General features: G+C 44.7%; 1 protein-coding gene across 6 annotated transcripts in view; it reads right to left on the reverse strand.

Annotated features, from left to right (window-relative positions):
* The window catches only part of TESMIN (testis expressed metallothionein like protein), a 1,592,961-nt gene that overhangs the window by 282,657 nt on the left and 1,290,116 nt on the right, over positions 1–20,188 (reverse strand). For all 6 annotated transcript variants that reach the window (XM_078682880.1, XM_078682879.1, XM_078682876.1 and 3 more), the window contains one exon: positions 16,029–16,100. In XM_078682880.1, the coding sequence (XP_078539006.1) occupies positions 16,029–16,100 (72 nt within the window). The remainder of the gene's footprint in view (positions 1–16,028; positions 16,101–20,188) is intronic.

The raw sequence follows: 20,188 nt of genomic DNA on the forward strand, positions 1-20,188 counted from the left end.
TTGTCCATTTCTTCATCCCATGATTCCTCTCGTACCACTGAATTCTCTCCAAATACCAGATTGACATCACTGAAAAGATGTGCAACTTGACACTCATCTTTATCAACCACATCAGATTCCTTGCACGCCAATGGGAGTCTTGACATGCAATCCGCATGAACATTGGATTTTCCAGGAATGTATTCTAAAGAATACTGAACATTTTGTAACCTAGAAGAAAGTCTTGCTAATCTAGATGAGAGTGTACGCCCCCCACCAGATGACAATATGTGCACCAAAGGTTTATGATCTGATTTAATAATAAACTTTGTTCCCCACAAAAAAGGTTGAAAATGTTCTGCTCCCCAAACACACGCTAAAAGTTCCCTTTCAATTACAGAATAATGTCGTTCCGACTCTCTTAATGTCCTTGAAGCATATGCCACAATCCATTCTTTGCCCCATTCCTCTTGAATCAACACAGCACCTAATCCACAGTTACTTGCATCAACCATTACAATACATTTCTTCCCAATCACAAATGATTTAAGACAGCATTAAAAGTTGCTGTCATAGAATCTGTCCACTCAAATTTAGCATTTTTCTTCAAAAGCATTCTAAACGGTTCAATTACAGTTGCATAGTTTTGAATGGACTTAGCATAAAATTCTACAAGCCCCAAGAAGGCTACCAACTGTTCCTTGTTTTGAGGAATAGGTGCTTTGCTAATATTTTCCAAATGTGAAGCTTTAGGTTTGATTCCATTTCCACTAATGCAATGTCCAAGATATTCCACTTCCTCTCTCCTGAACTTACACTTGGAAGCACAAAGTGTTAGTCCTTTATCTGACAGTGCATTTAACACTTTCAATACATTTTTGTCATGTTCATCCCCATCTTTCCCAAAAACTAGAATGTAATCCTGAAATGCAACTGCTCCTGTTAAACCAACTAAAGTCTCTTTCATCAACCTTTGAAATACCGCAGCTGCACTTGCTAATCCAAAAGGCATCCTGCAAAATCTATATAAACCCTCAGGTGTGATAAAGGCAGTTAAATCCCTTGAGTCTTCATGTAGAACCACCTGATGATATGCACTCGCTAAATCCAAGCAGGAGAATACTTTAGCATTGTCCAATGTGGAGTCCATTTCATGTAAGTTAGGTAGAGGATGTGAATCCACACAAATAGCATTATTCAAACTGGGTAAATCTATGCATACACGAAGATTTCCCCCCGATTTAATTGAAATCACAATAGGTGAAACCCAAGGGGATGACTCAATAGGTTCTATTATTTTCTTCTCACACATATCATTGAGCATTTCCTTTAACTTTAGTCTATATGAAAGAGGAACATTCCTAACTTTGTGACGGATGGGCAAGGCATTTGCATGTACTTTTATCCGATGTTCAAATCCTTTATATCTTCCTAAATCATTGCAGAATACTTTAGGAAATTTTTCCTTGATTTCTGAAATTAATATATCTTCTTTCCCTTTGCTTAACACAGAAATACTTGGCTCAGAGTCAATAGAATAAACAGGAGGATCAGCATTTGGATCAAGCTTGATGCCAAGTTGTTCTTGGCGTGGCCAACCTAAAAGTGAATCACCAGACTTTGTAATATATACTTTCCCACGTGTAGAACGACTCTTGAAATTAAGTTCAGCTATAAAATAACCAATAAGTTGCAATGTATGACCAGTATAGCCACTTGGTGTAATGTCTGGTTGCATTAGATCAACATTAGACCACTTGGATCTAAATAAAATGTCAGGTAGAATAGTGTACCATGAACAAGAGTCTACAAAAACTTTAGTAGATACACCATTAATAATAATGTCACAAGAAGGAAATTTTTTGACTTTTGGTTCCTTGGTTATGCACATTATAGTGTTAACGTCAAATTCACAGTCACTTGAACTCTCTTGCTCCTGATCTTGGACTAAATTGACTTTCCTTGGTGCTGATCTACAGACTTTTGAGAAATGCCCCTTTTTTTCACATCTCAAACATACTTTGTCTAAAGCCGGGCATGACTTTGAATTCCCTAGATGGTAACCACTTCCACATCTAAAACAATACATATTGTACACCCTTGAGTCTGATCTTTGCCAATTATTCATCCTTTGATCCGATCTTTGCCAACTATTCATTCTCTGATCAGGTTTTTGCTATCTACTTTTATTTTCAACCTTGTATTGGTTGTCATTCCTTGGATTGATAGTCTTTTTATACTTATCCGAATCCTTAAATTTGTAATTTTCTTTATTAAGAATTAACACATCTGGTTTATTGCTGTTTTGTGATCTAATTTCATCCACAAATTTCTCAGAGTGTTCTATTGAGTTGGCTATCTCAATCGCAGCATTAAGAGTCATGTCAGAAGTTGTCCATAACCTCTGTTGTATCTTTTTATTGTTGGTACACATCAGGATTTGATCGCTTAGCACTTGGTCATAATTAATGTGTTCAAAGTCACATGTGACTGCTAATGCTCTCAATGCAGAGACATAGTTGTCAATAGACTCATCACGTTGTTGTTTCCTTGAGTAGAATTTAAATCTTTCCATGACCATATTAATCTTCTTCCCATATCTAATGGAAAGTTCTTTAGCTGCAATTTGATATACATTGAGATTAGAAGTATCACTTAATGGAGGTAAACTTTTAAATTCTTTGAGTGCAATCCCTCCAAGACAATGCTTTAATAAAGCCAATTTCCTTTCTGCTCCACAATCTTCTTCCTCTAGGACTTCAACATAAGCTAGAAACATAGGTTCCCAAATGTCCCATTCAATTGGAGGATCACCTTTAATAGTTAAAAAAGATGGAGGAGGCTGAATCTCCGCCATAGTTATATAGATATTTATATTAAAACCAGTTTAATCCAAACTAAAATATATATATTGTTGTACATTAAGTGAAGTTATGTTTATTTGTAATGCTTTCCCTTCCTTTAGTATAAAAGAAATATGACTCGCAAATTTTTGTGTGCGAATCACAGAAGTTACTTACTGTTCATCAGATCGTGGCAGTGAAGATTATCTGTATTTTCCCATTGTATGTATTCCAACAATAGAAGTAACTGAATTGGTCACAATTTCCTTGTTGAAGATTACGATGCAGCGATGGTCAACTGAAGAGTGAAATACAAAACTGATTTCTCACCAATGCAGCATTACAGATAAACATCCAATGAGAAGACGTTTAAGATTCATTGCTGCTATCATCCAATAGAAAAGAAAAGCAACATCCAATGAAGTAAGCCAAAAGAGAAATCTTCCGTATTGATGACCAATGAAAACACAGTTTGATCGAAATTCGAGGAAATTGCTCAAAGATCCTTAGTAATCCCACGCAAAGGTGTGTTCCCGATCGTCGCCAGTGTTAGAAAAGGTTATATTTCATTTCCAGCAAGAAGAAAAGCAGAATCCAGTAGAAAGGTAAAGCGGAGCTTTATTTTACAAGTAATCGCCAGCACAGTACATCTATGAATACCGCTAAACCGTCAGTTCGCTATACCTAACACACTCGGTCTCCATTCAAACCACAACACTCCACGAGACACATAGTCTACATTCATACAGCACGCGAACAACAACACGCGACACTCACACTTTCAAATCACAACAAAGCATGCGTATTGTTTGTAGATGACGCGCATGCGGTCACTCGCGTCATTCCAAACAATAACATACCACAGAGTCAGCAAAGCTTATCAACTGATCCCTTCGGGAACCATATCCGGGGAAGAGGCCGCCTGGACCGCAGCCGTGGAGCCAGCCAGATATGCGCGATACGGGCCCCAAATATCCTTAGGTCTGGATGTAATGGGGACCGTGGCGGAGTACTCCTCACTGTTGGCGTTGCAGTGTGCCATGCTCCGGAGCCAGGAATTGTGCAACGGGGGTCGACGGTCGCACCAACGAAGTGCCACCTCGCTCTTTGCCAGCAAGAACCCCAGCGCCGCCAGCCTACGCGTCGCCTTAGGGAAGTCGGCCATGTAGCCCAGAAGGGCAATCTCGGGGATAGGGACTAGATTCAAGCGCAGCATGTCACTAAGTGTGCGGTGTACTCCAGACCAGTAGGCGGTCCATACATTGTTAGGCTGCCGCCTCACCCTAGCATGTTTATAGTCCCATCGCCTAACCGTTGGGGCAGCTGCAGGTGCTTTGCGATGTTAGGGGTCAGTCGACTCAAAATAAAGGCTGTGACAAACTCTATCGGTATTAACTATTAAGTATGTAAGTAAGTAATCTTTATTGTTTAGTTGATTAAAACCATAACAATGTTGCTGCATTTATCGACTTTTGATTAAAAACAGACATTTAAAATTGATTCATCAACCCAAGATATCACAAAGTAATAATACACAGTTATAAAAAAATCTTCAATTGTCAATGCTCTCTAAAATCCCATAAAATAGTGTCTCAAATATGTAAGACCATTGATAACTTTGAGACAAACATGTAAAAAAAGAATGTATGACCTAACAACTACTGCCTAAACCACGACTTCCTCAATAACGAAAGCTAAACCACGAACGGTATTTAACAACTACTTTTTTAACAACTACTTCTTAAACAACAAAAATAATTTGCTTAAAATGCACATTCCCAAATAATGCAATTTTGTTATTTAAAATAAATACGTTACGAGCTGTGTTATTTATTCTGAGTAAACAATAAAGATGAGTGACGCACAATGAAACCATTATTTTTTAAAGTGAGGTATACGTAAATAAGCTTTTTTGAGATTGAAAAGCCATACTTCAAAATACAGAAATGAGTTAGGAATTTGGAATTTAAAACATTTGTAGAGCGCAGCGTTCACCATACGGTTTCTTGGCGCTATAGTAGTAGGTCCAGCAACTGAGGGTGGAGTAACCAGGCGCAAAGGAGAATGGGCAGGTTACAAGGGAAAAGCCTGTCGAAACAGGAACGTTTTAAAATCTTTGCGGAAAGATGAATATTGTGTGGCCAGGCACAGGTGATCAGGGAGGGAGTTCCAGAAAGTGGGAGCCAAGGTTGAAAAATTGGTTCCACCCCACTTTTTACGCTTGAAACGTGGAATTTGCAGGAGGGATTTAGAGGAGGAGCGGAGCTCTCTGATTGGGACATAATCGTGGATCAGAGAGGAAATAAAAGCGGGGGCAGTGCCCTGGCGAGCCTGAAAAACCATGCAGCCGGTTTTGAAAAGGGAGCGTTCTTTGACAGGGAGCCAATGAAGCTCCTTTAGGAGGGGTGTGGAATGGTGAAAGCGGGGGAGACCGTACACCAACCGGGCCGCTTGGTTCTGGATCATCTGGAGCTTCCGCAGGCTGTATGCAGGGATGCCGTTGTATATGGCATTAGCATAGTCCAGCCGCGAAATCACCAGTGCGGACATGATCAGCTTAAGTGCTTGGGGGGAAAAGAAACGGGAGACAGTGCGAATGGTTCGAAGAGTGAGAAAACAGGAGGAGACAACTGAACTGATTTGTGAGTGGAGAGTGAGTTGGTTATTCATTTTGACACCCAGGGTTTTGACTGTAGAAGAAGGAGTGGGGGAAGTACCAAAAGAGGAAGGCCAGAAAAGAGAATTCCAGGGACTGGAAGAACCACCAGTGAGAACCAACTCGGTTTTGTCCGGGTTCAATTTGAGATGGTTGTGGTTCATCCAGTCCCTGATGAAAATCATAATAGATTGGAAGTTTAAGATAGAAAGGGGTGAAGAGGAAAGATTGAAGATGAGCTGGAGGTCATCCGCGTAATTGTACACGGTGACCTCCAGCTGCTGAAGAGCAAAGATTAAAGGAAAAATATAAAGGTTAAACAATAAGGGAGAAAGAGAAGAACCCTGGGGAACACCACACGTGACTTGTAGAGGTGTAGTGGTGAAATCCCCCAGCCGAACCGCCTGGGTGCGGTCCCTCAGGAAGGAGGAGATCCAGACCAGAGCTGAGCCCTCTATCCCCGCCGCCCTGACACGTGAAAGTAGGATGGTATGGTCCACCGTGTCAAAGGCGGCGGAGAGATCGAGGAGCACCAGCGCCTGACGATTGTCGTGATCCATGCCCTCCCTGAGGTTGTCCAGAACCGACACCACGACCGATTCGGTAGAGTGCCTGGGACGGAAGCCGGTCTGGCAGGAAGCTAAGCCTCCATTTGCTTCTACGTGGGCGCTGAGTACCGAGGTGACATGGCGCTCAAGCACCTTACCCAAGAAGGGTAACAAAGAAATGGGGCGGTAGTTTGCTGAGATAGAGGGGTCAGCGCCAGGCTTCTTTAAAATGGGCACTATTGTGGCTGATTTAAGAGCCGGGATCACCACTCCCTGAGTAAGAGAGCTATTAAGGAGAGTGGTGGGGGGCTGGGGACAGGCAGAGTAAATCTGTTGTAGGATTCTTGCCGGACAGATATCTGCCGGAGAACCCGATTTAACTTTCAAGAGTATCGCTAAGAATGCTTCCTCAGTGATGGGGGGAATGACATTAAGATGGCTTTGAGCAGTGGGGGGGGGAAGGATCAACAAAGGTAGAGGAGGGGAGGGGAATGTTGGCTTTGATGGTTACAATTTTGTCCACAAAATAAGTATTTAATTGATCACAAAGGAACTGGGTAGGGGGGATTTGGGGTGAGACTCTCGGTCGTTCACTATGCCAAAGATCTCCCTCGGTTTATTTTCCGCTGTCATTATTTTTGTTGAAAAATAGGTAGTTTTGGCAGCTATAATAGCTTTTTTATACTCAGTGAGGGATGTTAGATAGTGAGTTTTTGATGAAGGACAGTAATTTCTTCTCCATTGCCTCTCAGCTTGCCGCACGGTCAGTTTTAGATCTTTCAGGTGGTCAGTGAACCACCTGTTGGAGTCCTTGGGTCGACGGGTGGAGATACGGCGTAGAGGAGCAACCGAATCACAACCTCCAGCCAGCCAGGTATTAATAGCAATGGCTTGAGAGTTGGATGAAAGACCAGAGAGGGTCGGACAGGAATTCCGAAGCAGGGAGGTCAAGGAGAGAAAATCAACTCGGTTCCAATTCCGCGCCCAGGTGTTTTTGGCGTGTGGGGCCTTGGACGCCGAGTTGAGAGAGATGGAAAAGGAAATAAAGGCATGATCGGACCAGGGACAGGGAAATACAGACACCTGGGAAATAGGAAGATTGAGGGACCAGACCTGGTCAAGTATATGACCGTGAGAGTGTGTGGGGACGGAAATGTGAGGGACAAAGTTAAGGGAAAGGAGAGATTCGGTAAATTCTTTAGATGCAGTGCACTCTAAAGGGTCCGAAGGCCAGTAGTTAAAATCGCCTAGCACTAGGACCGAGGCGTAGTTGACCGCCAGAGTGGCTAGAAGGTCTTGAAATGCTGGCAAAAACAGAGATGAAGGCTGGGGTGGACGATACATCAATAGGCAAGTGATAGGCGGGGAAAAAGAAAGGGAACGGACTACAAGGAATTCGGTAGGGGGGATAGGAGGAAAAGAAAGAAATTGAAAATTAAATTCAGACCGAGCAATTAAAGCCACACCACCACCTATCCTGCCTGCAGGGCGGTCGACGCGCAGAGCAACATAGGAAGGGGGGAGGGCAGCCAACAATGCGGGAAGGGAAGAATCGCAAAACCAGGTTTCGGTCAGGAGAAGTATGTCAGGCTTCTCGGAATCAAGAAGGACAAACAACTCATGGTGGTGTTTGACCGCCGACCTGGTGTTAAGCAAAAGGACAGATAATGAGGGAACAGGGGGAGAGGGGTCAGGCGTAGGAGAGCATAGCGGCAGAGAGGCCGGTGGGGATATCATCTGTGTAGGCATAGATGAAGGGGCAAGCCCTAATGAGGCAATGTGACTGCGGACAGACTCAGAGAGTGGCCAGTGTCCCTGGAGGGTGGTAAGCTCCTCAAAAGAGTACGATGTAAATTTGGCATGGAGACGTGCCCCTCACCCCGTCCGGCCGCGGACGGGCGCAGACGGGCTTGCCTTAGGCGCGCCCGCTGCGCACGCCCGCTGCGCGTTCTGGGGTTGCACATTTAACTAGAGGACTATGAGGGCGGAAAGGGGGCGTGGCCTAGAAATGGGCGTGGCCAGCGGCGATGGGAGCCAGTAGAGGGTGGCACGTGACAGCGCTAGGTCCGCTGCACGGCGCCCTAAAGTGCTACAGTGCTAAAATTTGGCAATTTACAGTTTAAAAACACAAAGAACAAAATGCGGCAACTCCCGGCTTTTCGCCTCAGGAGACAGGAACCAACTGAGCGCTCGTGGTTCAGCGCTATAAGTACGGCGGGAAGGGGGCGTGGCCTAGAAGTGGGCGTGGCCAGCGGCGATGGGAGCTGGTAGAGGGTGTCAAGTGACAGCGCTAGGTCCGCTGCACGGCGCCCTAAAGTGCTACAGTGCTAAAATTTGGCAATTTACAGTTTTAAAAACACAAAGAACAAAATGCGGCAACTCCCGGCTTTTCGCCTCAGGAGACAGGAACCAACTGAGCGCTCGTGGTTCAGCGCTATAAGTAGGGCGGGAAGGGGGCGTGGCCTAGAAGTGGGCGTGGCCAGCGGCGATGGGAGCCGGTAGAGGGTGTCACGTGACAGCGCTAGGTCCGCTGCATGGCGCCCTAAAGTGCTACAGTGCTAAAATTTGGCAATTTACAGTTTTAAAAACACAAAGAACAAAATGCGGCAACTCCCGGCTTTTCGCCTCAGGAGACAGGAACTATAAGTAGGGCGGGAAGGGGGCGTGGCCTAGAAGTGGGCGTGGCCCGCGGCGATGGGAGCCGGTAGAGGGTGTCACGTGACTGCGCTAGGTCCGCTGCACGGTGCCCTAAAGTGCTACAGTGCTAAAATTTGGCAATTTACAGTTTTAAAAACACAAAGAACAAAATGCGGCAACTCCCGGCTTTTCGCCTCAGGAGACAGGAACCCTACATCCCATCTCAAATTACTAAACAAATAAAAATAATATATTTTTCATTAAAATAACGACTGTAAATTAAAATTAATAACTAGGTATTACATTTATTACATTTTTTTAAACGTACCTGATATGCCAGTTAATTCCATGAAACGCTATTCCCACGACATTCTACCATTTGCAGGTTCTATAAAGTTTAATAGATACGAGTTTTGAGACGGAGATGAGTGACATTATACTACGTCACTGGCCAATCAAAATGCAGGAAAGGTGAATGGGACGTGACTAAACATTCTTCCCGGATATCGTTGTTCCAGTCAAGGTGAATGAGTGCGGAAAGAAGATGACGGACCTAAAATTCTTCACGGACTTTGTGGTTGTAGTCTTCGTAGTTCCAGACTTCGTGGTTCCAGTCTTTGTTGTTTGTCGTGGTTTGTTGTTAAGACATCGTGGAAAACGTAAGTCGTTGTTTAGACTTCCCCGTTCCTCGTAAAAAAAATAATCAGATAACAGGTGGCAAACTTATTAATTTCATTTCTGGTAGGAATAGAATGTAAAATAAAAATTGGAGTACTAACAGGCACATGCATCAATCTAGGATTTTGAGAGTCCTTAATTGCTATTATTAAGGAATCACAATTAAGGATTCGCAAAAGCCTATGCATGTAGCAATCGCTATAAAAATAGTGATTCCTACACATTACTTATTTGCGAGTCGCAAATTGCAAAAGGCAATCGCAATTTGAGAACTCGCAATTAATTGGGAATTCTTAAAATGCGAGGGCCTTGACCATTGATGCATCGCAAAAGCTAATTTTGCGATCGCAACCGGCTGATTTTTCAGAATCGCACCGTTTGTGATCGCTAAAAGCTTTGATGCATGTGCCAGTAAGACTCTGATATTACTGGATTTTCACAGTCATAGTCCCTATGCGGGTTGCATTTGTTTCCTGACGGGTGTGTGAGCAATAGGTTGCATCCTCAAGATGGCAGTCGACTTGAACAATTACGGCGGCATAGTTCCTTCGGTAAGTAGACCCTCGCCTAAGGTCGTAGATTTCACAGCCTGATCGTGTATGTGAAGGAACTTAACCAGTTTGCAGTTCATCTACGGGTCAGATGGATCAAGCCCTTTATTAACCGCATGCGTGCGGCCGCGATTTTCGCGCTGTGCAGCGGTTTTAAAAAAAAACGCGTTACATGACGAGCTGAGCTCGTCATGAGCATGCGAGAGGCGCAACTCATGACGAGCTCAGCTCGTCATGAGCATGGAAGGGGTTAATAGTGGACATGCAGGATCAAATTCCTCTATTCCGAAGGCTTCCTTTAATAAAGTGACACGTGCTGGATGAAGTTTCTGACGGATACATATCAGGTGGTTAAGATATTCCCTTTGACTACCACGTAGGTGACACGTTTTTGAGCCAGTGTTTTTCCACCTTGGAGCATCTGAAAGTTAGGGATATTTTCAAAAGCGTAGAGCCATTAGCTAACGTTAGATCTAAGTAGGCCGCTGGTTTGAGGACTTATAGTTGTTGAGTACTGTCCAGGAATGAGATCTTTGGCTAAAAATACTTTTTTCCTATATTAGAAAATGGAGTTTTGCAGCTTTGTTTAATGCTAATCTAAATGTTAGAAAAGGCAGGTTTTTGTTCCAAAGGTCCATAGTGCAAGTGGTTTTAAGTGCGTTGTGAAAAAATTAAGTGTATGGTGATTTCTTCGGTTTCTCGAGTTCTAACCACAATGCCTCGTTAAGGCTAGAGTTCACCGCGTTTTGCTTTATGCAATACCAAACTTTTATTGATGAGTAGAGTCAGCCCAGTGTTAAATTAATTAGGCCTAATTCCAGGCGCATTTGTGCTGGCGAGGCAGCGAGTTGAAAAACCTTTTTTAAAAATGCTAGTTGTTAAATTATTAAGGAGAGTTGCATCTTTTCCGGGAATTGTTATGGTTTTACTTAACTAAACAAGAAAGATGACTTACTTACATGCGGGTAATATTATGCAGGATATTTGTATGGGGCTGCAGAGCTCAAATTTAGTACATCCGCCACCAACTGTAACAAAACTATTTAAAAAAAAAAATAACAAAGCAATATGTGTGTTTTTTTGACATGAGAGCAAGGACCAGCAGTTCAGCACATTACAGTAGAAATGACAATTCCCAATCAGTTGGATGATGATCTTGTACCGTAAAACCCCACAAAATCTAACTTGATACAATCAATTAGCGATACAAAAGGGGGTGGTGATGGAGGCAGTTCGGGCTGGACTGTTCCCATGAGGCACAGGGTCAGACTGATTTGCATATAGCCATGTCTGAACTGGGGAGGCAGAGTGGGCTAAAGAACGGTGATGGATTAAACCCAGATCTTTTGACTGGGTGTGAGTGTTTGATTGATTCAGATGCTCCGTCCATCACCACCCCCTTTTGTACCGCTTTTGGCTGCCATAAGTGTGGCAGGGTATGCTCAGACGTGAGTCCCTTGCTCACTTTGCCACTGCATTCAAGCAAGCCGGGCTGAAGACGGCTGGAATGCCAGAAACCAGTCCTCGGAAGCTTGTTTCCGGTCCAGGGAAGGCATGGCTTGGCAGTTCGGGCTGGACTGTTCCCATGAGGCACAGGGTCAGACTGATTTGCATATAGCCATGTCTGAACTGGGATGGCAGAGTGGGCTAAAGAACGGTGATGGATTAAACCCGGATCTTTTGACTGGGTGTGAGTGTTTGATTGATTCAGATGCTCCGTCCATCACCACCCCCTTTTGTACCGCTTTTGGCCGCCATAAGTGTGGCAGGGTATGCTCAGACGTGAGTCCCTTGCTCGCTTTGCCACTGGATTCAAGCAAGCCGGGCTGAAGACGGCTGGAATGCCAGAAACCGGTCCTCGGAAGCATGTTTCCGGTCCAGGGAAGGCATGGCTTGGCAGTTCGGGCTGGACTGTTCCCATGAGGCACAGGGTCAGACTGATTTGCATATAGCCATGTCTGTACTGAGGTGGCAGAGTGGGCTAAAGAACGGTGATGGATTAAACCCAGATCTTTTGACTGGGTGTGAGTGTTTGATTGATTCAGATGCTCCGTCCATCACCACCCCCTTTTGTACCGCTTTTGGCCGCCATAAGTGTGGCAGGGTATGCTCAGACGTGAGTCCCTTGCTCACTTTGCCACTGGATTCAAGCAAGCCAGGCTGAAGACGGCTGGAATGCCAGAAACTGGTCCTCAAAAGCTTGTATCCGGTCCAGGGAAGGCATGGCTTGGCAGTTCGGGCTGGACTGTTCCCATGAGGCACAGGGTCAGACTGATTTGCATATAGCCATGTCTGAACTGGGGTGGCAGAGTGGGCTAAAGAACGGTGATGGATTAAACCCAGATCTTTTGACTGGGTGTGAGTGTTTGATTGATTCAGATGCTCCGTCCATCACCACCCCCTTTTGTACAGCTTTTGGCCGCCATAAGTGTGGCAGGGTATGCTCAGACGTGAGTCCCTTGCTCACTTTGCCACTGAATTCAAGCAAGCCGGGCTGAAGATGGCTGGAATGCCAGAAACCGGTCCTCGGAAGCTTGTTTTCAGTCCAGGGAAGGCATGGCTTGGCAGTTCGGGCTAGACTGTTCCCATGAGGCACAGGGTCAGACTGATTTGCATATAGCCATGTCTGAGCTGGGGTGGCAGAGTGGGCTTAAGAATGGTGATGGATTAAACCCAGATCTTTTGACTGGGTGTGAGTGTTTGATTGATTCAGATGCTCCGTCCATCACCACCCCCTTTTGTACCACTTTTAGAATGTTGGCATTTTCTTGCCTTAGCCATTTGGTTTCTGTTGCCAGTCTCTGGGTCACATGAATGGATGTGGGTGACAGTTGGACTTTTTGTATTCGTCCTAGACAGCTTCACACAATGAGGAATTTCGGTGAGACTTGATGGTCCATCATTTGCAGGATGGGAGGGAGGAGCTGGGCCCAGCCCCACACACACTTGAATAGTCTATAACCTGTCTCCACACAAAGGGCTATATGCCCCTTGTAGTTAGTCTGGAGCCAGTGGCAGGAAGGCAGTGCACCTGTGCAAGCCTCTAGAAGCTTCTCGCCCACTCTAAATGCACAACTGTGTATAAATACTGGATCTCAGACATCAACTCTTCAGTACACTTGTGACCGGTAAATACTCTGCCAGGAAGAAGAATTACTGTGTTGCTGAAAGGACTGCCACTCTTCTGAACAGCTTCTCTGATGCAATTGCTGCCCTTCTGTGTTGCCTACTGCCCTCTTGTCTGTGTGAGAAGATCTGGATCTGCATCTCTTGAACGCAAAATCTAGAGTGACTCCAAGGGCTAGTTGGCTGTTCTCCTGATCTGAAGCCGAGACACAACAGGTGTCCAACAACCTTGCATCAGCACCTAGGCTCTGCCATATGTGAGTCTACCCTGCCAAGTGATGCCACCCCAGTCCTGGACTTCTGGTATTGGACTTAAGGTGTTTTGCAAAGTCCCTGTTAATCCAGCGAAACAGATGCATTTCCTTTGCTGCAAGTTGCAAACCTGTGCTGAACCGACGCATTGTCAGTGCTGCGTGGAGTGGACCTGTCACAGAGACCGGCATTGCACTTGCATACTGTCGACGGTAGCCTCAACAACGACGCCAGACTCTACATGCAGCCTCGTAGCTCTTTGGAAATGATGCAGTTTCTAACACTTTCATTAACACAGTCATCTGAATCTGACTGCCAACTTGTGGCATGCTTTATGTGCAAACCTCACATATGTTCAGGAGGGGAAATCGTCCAGCTTTTCAATAAATATTACAACGGTTTTGTGAGACGAAGCTCAAATCTGTCACAGAGACAGAAATAAGCCCACAAGCCCATAAGTTTACAGCCTAAGGAGATGAGGTCATGGGATGGGGAAAAGTAATTTTATTATGAAATGATGGTACATTGTATCAAGGGAATAAAGGGTCTGTCTTTTTATTTATTTATTTATTTGTGTTTTATAGAGAGCTAACTTGACCCGTTAGGGTATCAGAGTGCTTTACAGGATGTATACAAGAGACTTCGAGGGGGGTGGAAGATACATTTGTGGTAACCATAAGTGAACTTGGCCTAAAGGGTCTCAGAGCACTTTACAGAATTCGCAAATTGTAAACAAGAGGATTAGTGGGGCGTTGGAACATTTGGGATAAACACAGGAAAACAAATTTTAAGAGAAAGGAAGAGTCCCAGATCCCAGGGTGGGGTGCCCAGAGGTACCGGGTGGATGGCAACAGGATAGACCAGATGAGCGGTAGTAATCGAAAGTAAATGGAAGCGGGACAAGGTCGCTGAGGTGATTTCAAGTCAGTATTTAGGAGAGGAATTTGCCCATTAGGAAGGTTTTGGCATCCTTTTTAAAGCGAGCCAGAGATGGAGTTCTTCTAATGGCGGGAGGGAGTGAGTTCCATATTCTTGGTGCTGCCCCAGAGAAGGCCAGATTGTTTCGGTTTTTTTCTCGCAGCATGCTGGTTGGAGCAAAAGGTCTCTGGCTGAATGGGAGTTTCTGGCTCCTCCGGATATCACAAGTTTCTGGGCAAGAAATGCTGGGGAGTCTGAGTAAAGGACCTTGTGCGTGATGCATGCCAATTTAAGTTGGATTCTGGCCTCAAGAGGAAGCCAGCTCAGAGCTTTCAGGTGTGAAGAAATGTGGTTGAATTTCCTTGAGCCTGTTAGTAGTCTGGCGGCCGCACTGAGCCAGGCTTTCAGAGGGGTCAGAGAGGTCGTGGGTAAACCTGAGAGGGTAGAGCAGCCATATTCCTGTCTAGAAATGATAAGAGCCTGGATTGCCATTTTTAGGTCGGGAGTGTTGAGGAAAGGTTTCAGTTTCCTTGGGTAGCTCAGGTGAAATCTGGCTGATTTGGCCATCGAGATGATGTGGTCATACATGTTTAAACCGCAGTCAATGGTTATTCCAAGGGATTTGGCAGAGTCCACATGATTGGTGGGCAGTTTAAAGCTGTGATCGCCTAGATCCATTCCTGAATGTCAGGGTTGGTATTTGGTGGGGAGATTAGGAGAAATTCAGTTTTGTTGGATTAAGTTTGAGCTGGCTAGAGGTGAGCTATGGGACAGACAATTTCAAGGCCTCATTCAGGAAGAGAATCTCCTCGGGAGAAGAGATTTTTATGTAGGTCTGGGTGATTCAGGTCTGCCCCAGTGTTAGTGCCTGGAGAGAGGTGAGTGAACAGTGAGGCCAGTACCAAGACTGCCTCAGCAGTGAAGTGAATCACGTGGCTTGTGTGCATACAGTGATATGGTGGTATTACTCACTATGTGAGCCTCTTTCCTGGGCAAGTTTGAGGGAATCCATTACACCCTCTATAAGCCTTGGGAAGAGTCTTCTAATGTTGGCTGTGTTACTTTCCATGCCTGACAAAGTGAGATCAACAAGGCCTGGAAAGACTCAGTTGGGAAGAGTATTTTGCAATCACAGAACCACTTCATGAGTATCTTTTTTACCAGGAAGAACCCAAATCCTCATTGTTTTTCCTAATCCAAACACCTTTTAGGTAATTTTTGTAATGGGTTTAACAAGTAATCATGGAGAGGAATTACTTCCTGTCAATTCCTATCTTCCTTCCGGGTCAACTCATGTGGTCTGCTATGAAAAAAAGTCCAGAAAGTCACTTGAAACATCACAGCAACACTAGCCCCTTGTAATTAATTGCTCAATCTGAGTGGTTAATGCTTTTCCTTAGGATCCTCAGTCAATGCCTTGCCTTTATCAATCATCCAGTTGTTCTACTCTTAAATTGGCTTGTTGCCTTCTTAAGAGTTTCTCGTTTTTTTTCGTCTAAGAATTAGGTAAATTCTGCCCTTTTAACTTGCCAGCACTTTAGTTCACAAGTCTGAAGTCTGGGAAGAGTGAATGGAGCAGCAGCCCCTTACTGATATTCAAGCAAGACCAAGCTTTGTTGAATTTACGACCTGCCCTTGACTCATCTCTAGGGTCTTTAACAAGGATTTGAGAAGGATGAGCAATGATTTTGAGAATCCACGGTTTTATGTGTTTTTCTATATGAGAGCTATACATAACAAACACCGATGTTATTGGCTGCTTATTTTAACACCCACATTAGAAAAAGTCAAAACATGCTAATATTGCTAAGAGTGAAAATGTATTTTGTTTAGTACTTACAATTTAAGACACTGTGATTTGGTGCAGTTGCAAGGCTTTTTAGATTTTGCATCCCAATTACTAACCGGGCCTCTGAAAATATCAGAAAGACAGAACAATCACTCTACCTTTAACTCTTAAGCAACAATATATAATTCAAATCTAAGGCATGTCAGTAAGAATATAAGGAAGAACATAAGTCAATTGAATAATTTTACATCATTTAAGCGTCCCTGGCTTATAAATGCATACCTAGCATTCATATTTCAAATCAGCATCACAGTAAACCTGAAAAAACAGAGCTCAAAACTTTGATTCAGGCACCGTTAAATTAGAGTTACCTTGTTATTTTTTGAAAACACAATACTGTATAAAAAGTGTGACCCTATGTCTGCTCGATGCTAAAGAATGGTATTCCTTCTTGAACATTTGCACTAGCAGTGTACTCCAAGCACTACACCTCTTTCAAGGTGACATGAACTGTAAAAGGTACACAGTGTTAAACTGAAGTGTTCTGCTCACTCAGAATATTGAATGGAGATGAAAAAGTTTGAGTGTCTTTTTACTATGTAAGGACCCAGGGCAAATGGAAATGAGGGCCAAGGAGCGTCGCCCCCTGCTGCCAGCGCAGTGCAGCAAAAGTGAACAATAAAATGGTAATAAAATAAATTACCATTTCATTTTTCACCGCTCCCATCCCGAGCAGTGTTTGGGGGTGGTGCATTGCTGCTGACTGGCAGCAGGGGAGTGGTGCTCACTCCATCAGTTTACACTGCACAAGTTACTTTGGGCAGCCGTCTTGCGACGGCCAGCCTGACATGCGGAGAGTAAACCTATCCACCTAGCTGTGTCAGACAAATGGGTGGAGTGGAGAGCAGGCACAGGCCTCCTGTGTCTGCTGGATCATTGAGCAGCTCGCTTCAGCCAATCCTGGCACTGCTCTCATGCTGCTCATCTGCAGAATGAGAGCAGCGTCAGGATTTGCAGAAGGGGGATGCCTGAGGCTCCATGAGTAGCCATTGCGCTGACTCCAAAAGAAAGAAGAAAGCAAGGAGAGTGAAACACAGGTAAGTACATTTCAATTATTTTTTTAATGATCTTTTTGCCCCCACTGGGTTTGTCTCTCGGTTCTCCCGACACCCCTTCAATCTTGAGGGTCACTGACCCCCCACTGATAGATATGTATTGTCTACCTTACTACAGTGCAATAAGGTGCAGTTAACACTGTATATGAGACAGCAGGGGCCCCATGGCAACATAGTTTCAAAGCAGCTGTAAATTGTTACATTGTGTTAACTTTGATGCAGAGGAGAGGGCTACTTTGCTGCTGGAGCATTATGTGTTCGATGAGTACAGTAGGATACAGAATTATTTGTTTGGCAAATAGTGGGAGATATTCCTGATACGCAGAGATGTGTAACTGTCTATTCGTGCTTATTAACCTGCCTTTTCTTTTCATTCAAACATGTTATTGCTATTTTATATATGAATAAACAAAATCAAAGATTTCTTCATCTGCATAAATATTCAAAAGTTATTTTGGTGTAATTAATATATCTCCCTGATGAATTTCAAAGGAAATTCAGGAGAAGTAAGAGGCTCATTGTGATGGTGGAAGGCCCGACACCGCTAGCTGTGCAGTGGTGGGCCCTCTGCCATCTGACTGGAGATTTCCACCGCCACATTACGATGGCAGATGGAATCATTCCGCAAGCGCGGTGGGTGCAAAGACTGCCTGCCACGCTTCCGCCACAGGCAATCGTTACGATTGCCTGGCGGAGCGGACAGGTGGAGGTGAATGGTGGAGGTGCCTGCCAGATCACAATGCTGGGCTCAGCCAGCCTTTCCATGGCGGGGAAACCGCCATGGAAAGTCTGGCAGAGAATGGATTTGGGGGTCCGATGCGGGCCTCCTCTTTGTGGGGGCAGGGTGGAGGTGCACTGTGGGGGGTACCCATGGTACTCCCTAGCATTTCCCTGCACAAAGTGGCATGCACTGTGTGGTACCTGCCACGTAGTGCAGGGAAATGCACTGCATGACATATTAACATTGCGAGCACCATCCACAATGTTAAATCACCGGGATACGCCTGACATACTGGCAGGCGCATCGTATTTTCAGTGGTGGGACCGCCGCATGACTGGCGTGTGGTCCCAACCACCGCAACGATGGCGGGCAGACTCAGTTCCACCCACAATCGTAATGTGCTCCTAAATGTGGGTCAACTGAAGCAATACTTAATATTTGAGCTTTAAAATGTACCAAAACACCAAAAACAATGCTGAATTATAGGAATGAATCTGAACTGGTAATTACTCGGGGCGTTTTACATACTAGTGATTGGTAGCTCGTATGTAGAGGGTTTGATTTTAAAGAAGTTTCTATTCTGATAAAAGAGTTAGAGACTAACCTAAAAGAATCGCTGGGTAAGATGGACGAGAGGTTAAAAAAACATCAAACCAGTACTAGGGAACCTCCAGGAGACGAACAAGGCATGTAATGAACAGGTGACTAGAGAGGGCGAGGCTTTTACAAGACCCAGACTGCCCAATATAACAAGTATGAGACCCCTGGTAATACCAAGTACATCAGCAATTACTAACGTATTAGACATCAGGGAAAGAATTGATTTAAGAAAAGAAAGGCAGGACAACCAGATGGGAATAAAGGCCCCCAAAATTCCGTCAGGCATAGATCACTCACTGCAATATCGTAAGAGACAAGGGGAGGAATGGGATAATCAGCAGAGCAGGCAAATGAATGAAACTACCATGCATCCCACCCACGCTCGCTCATACCCTCCATGCCCTACACAGTTTAAAACCGAACAAACCGTCCAGCCTTTAAATCTCCCACCAGAAGCAACCCCGTATATTGTAATCTTTACAAATGTACCGCAGCTCTCAGGACAAGAAAGTGAATCTTGGGTGACCTTGAGAAACAAATCTCTACACTGGCTGAGCACCAGGACAGGATTACATAGAGAATGGTTCTCTGAATATAAAATGGTTAGAAGAACAGCCTGGGTGGGAAAAACTCATAAAGAACTAACAGTGGACTGTGTGGTTTTAACTTTTGGCTCAACATATTTGGTGAAAACAATATTGGAGGGTCTAGGGAGCACTTTTATAATCCCCCAAAGCATAAATGTTGTCCTACTAGGGTACTTTTATAAACCACAATGGCCCATATGTAGGTAAATCAAGAATACCGAATCCTTAATACCAAATTTTACCGAATAGGTATTAAGAATTCGGTAAACGCGATGTAGATAAAAAAAACTGTAAACATTACCGATTCGTTAAAATTCGGTAATAAATACCGAATGTGAACGAATCGGTAAAAAATTAAAATACCGAAAGACAAATACCGAATCGGTGTTACAGAATACATTACCGATTCGGTAAATACCGAATTGGTAATTCAAAAATTCGTAATTCGTTGAATCAGCCAATCCTGTATCACCCAATTACCTCCGAAACAGGAAGTGGCCACACCCAGGCAGCTGCACAGGACCTGGACCTCACTGTGAGGCAGGCAGGCAGGCAGGTGAGCTGAGGAGCCAGCCGCAACAGAGCCTCACAGATACAAGCAAGAAAAATAAAACAAGATAACAAGCATTGAAATGGCAAGCCAGGACAGGGAGAAGGAGGGAGGTGATAGGAAAAGAAAACTGAAGTTCAGTGACAAGGAGCTGGAGGTACTGATGTCAGCCAAGACCATCACAAGCTTTTTGGAGCCCAGTCCCACCAAGTGCCCGAGTCACAGAAGAGGCAAATCTGGAGTGGCATTCGGGACAAAATCAATGCCATAGGTGTGACCCAGCGCACCATAGAGGACATCAGGAAGAGGTGGTACGACCTCAGGAAGACAGCAAAACTAAGGATGGCAGAAAGACAGAGGCAGGCTGCCAAAACAGGTGGAGGAAAGAACCGAGCCCCAGCACCAACACCACTGGAACTGGTGGTGGAGTCCACCATCCAGCTGGAGAGTGTGAGTGGCGTGGGTGACGCAGACAGCTCCGCCAGAGCAGCAAGAAAACAAGGTAAGAAGCATGCCCAGCATGCTGTGCTACCCCCTGTGCTACCCTCTCCCCAACCCCAACCCCAATCCCCATAGTGGCATAGGGGCTCCCATTCCACACCACTCCATTTCTTACTGATTACCTGCAATGCATTATG

Source organism: Lissotriton helveticus, chromosome 3_1 (assembly GCF_964261635.1).
Source record: "Lissotriton helveticus chromosome 3_1, aLisHel1.1, whole genome shotgun sequence".
Lineage (NCBI taxonomy): Eukaryota > Metazoa > Chordata > Amphibia > Caudata > Salamandridae > Lissotriton > Lissotriton helveticus.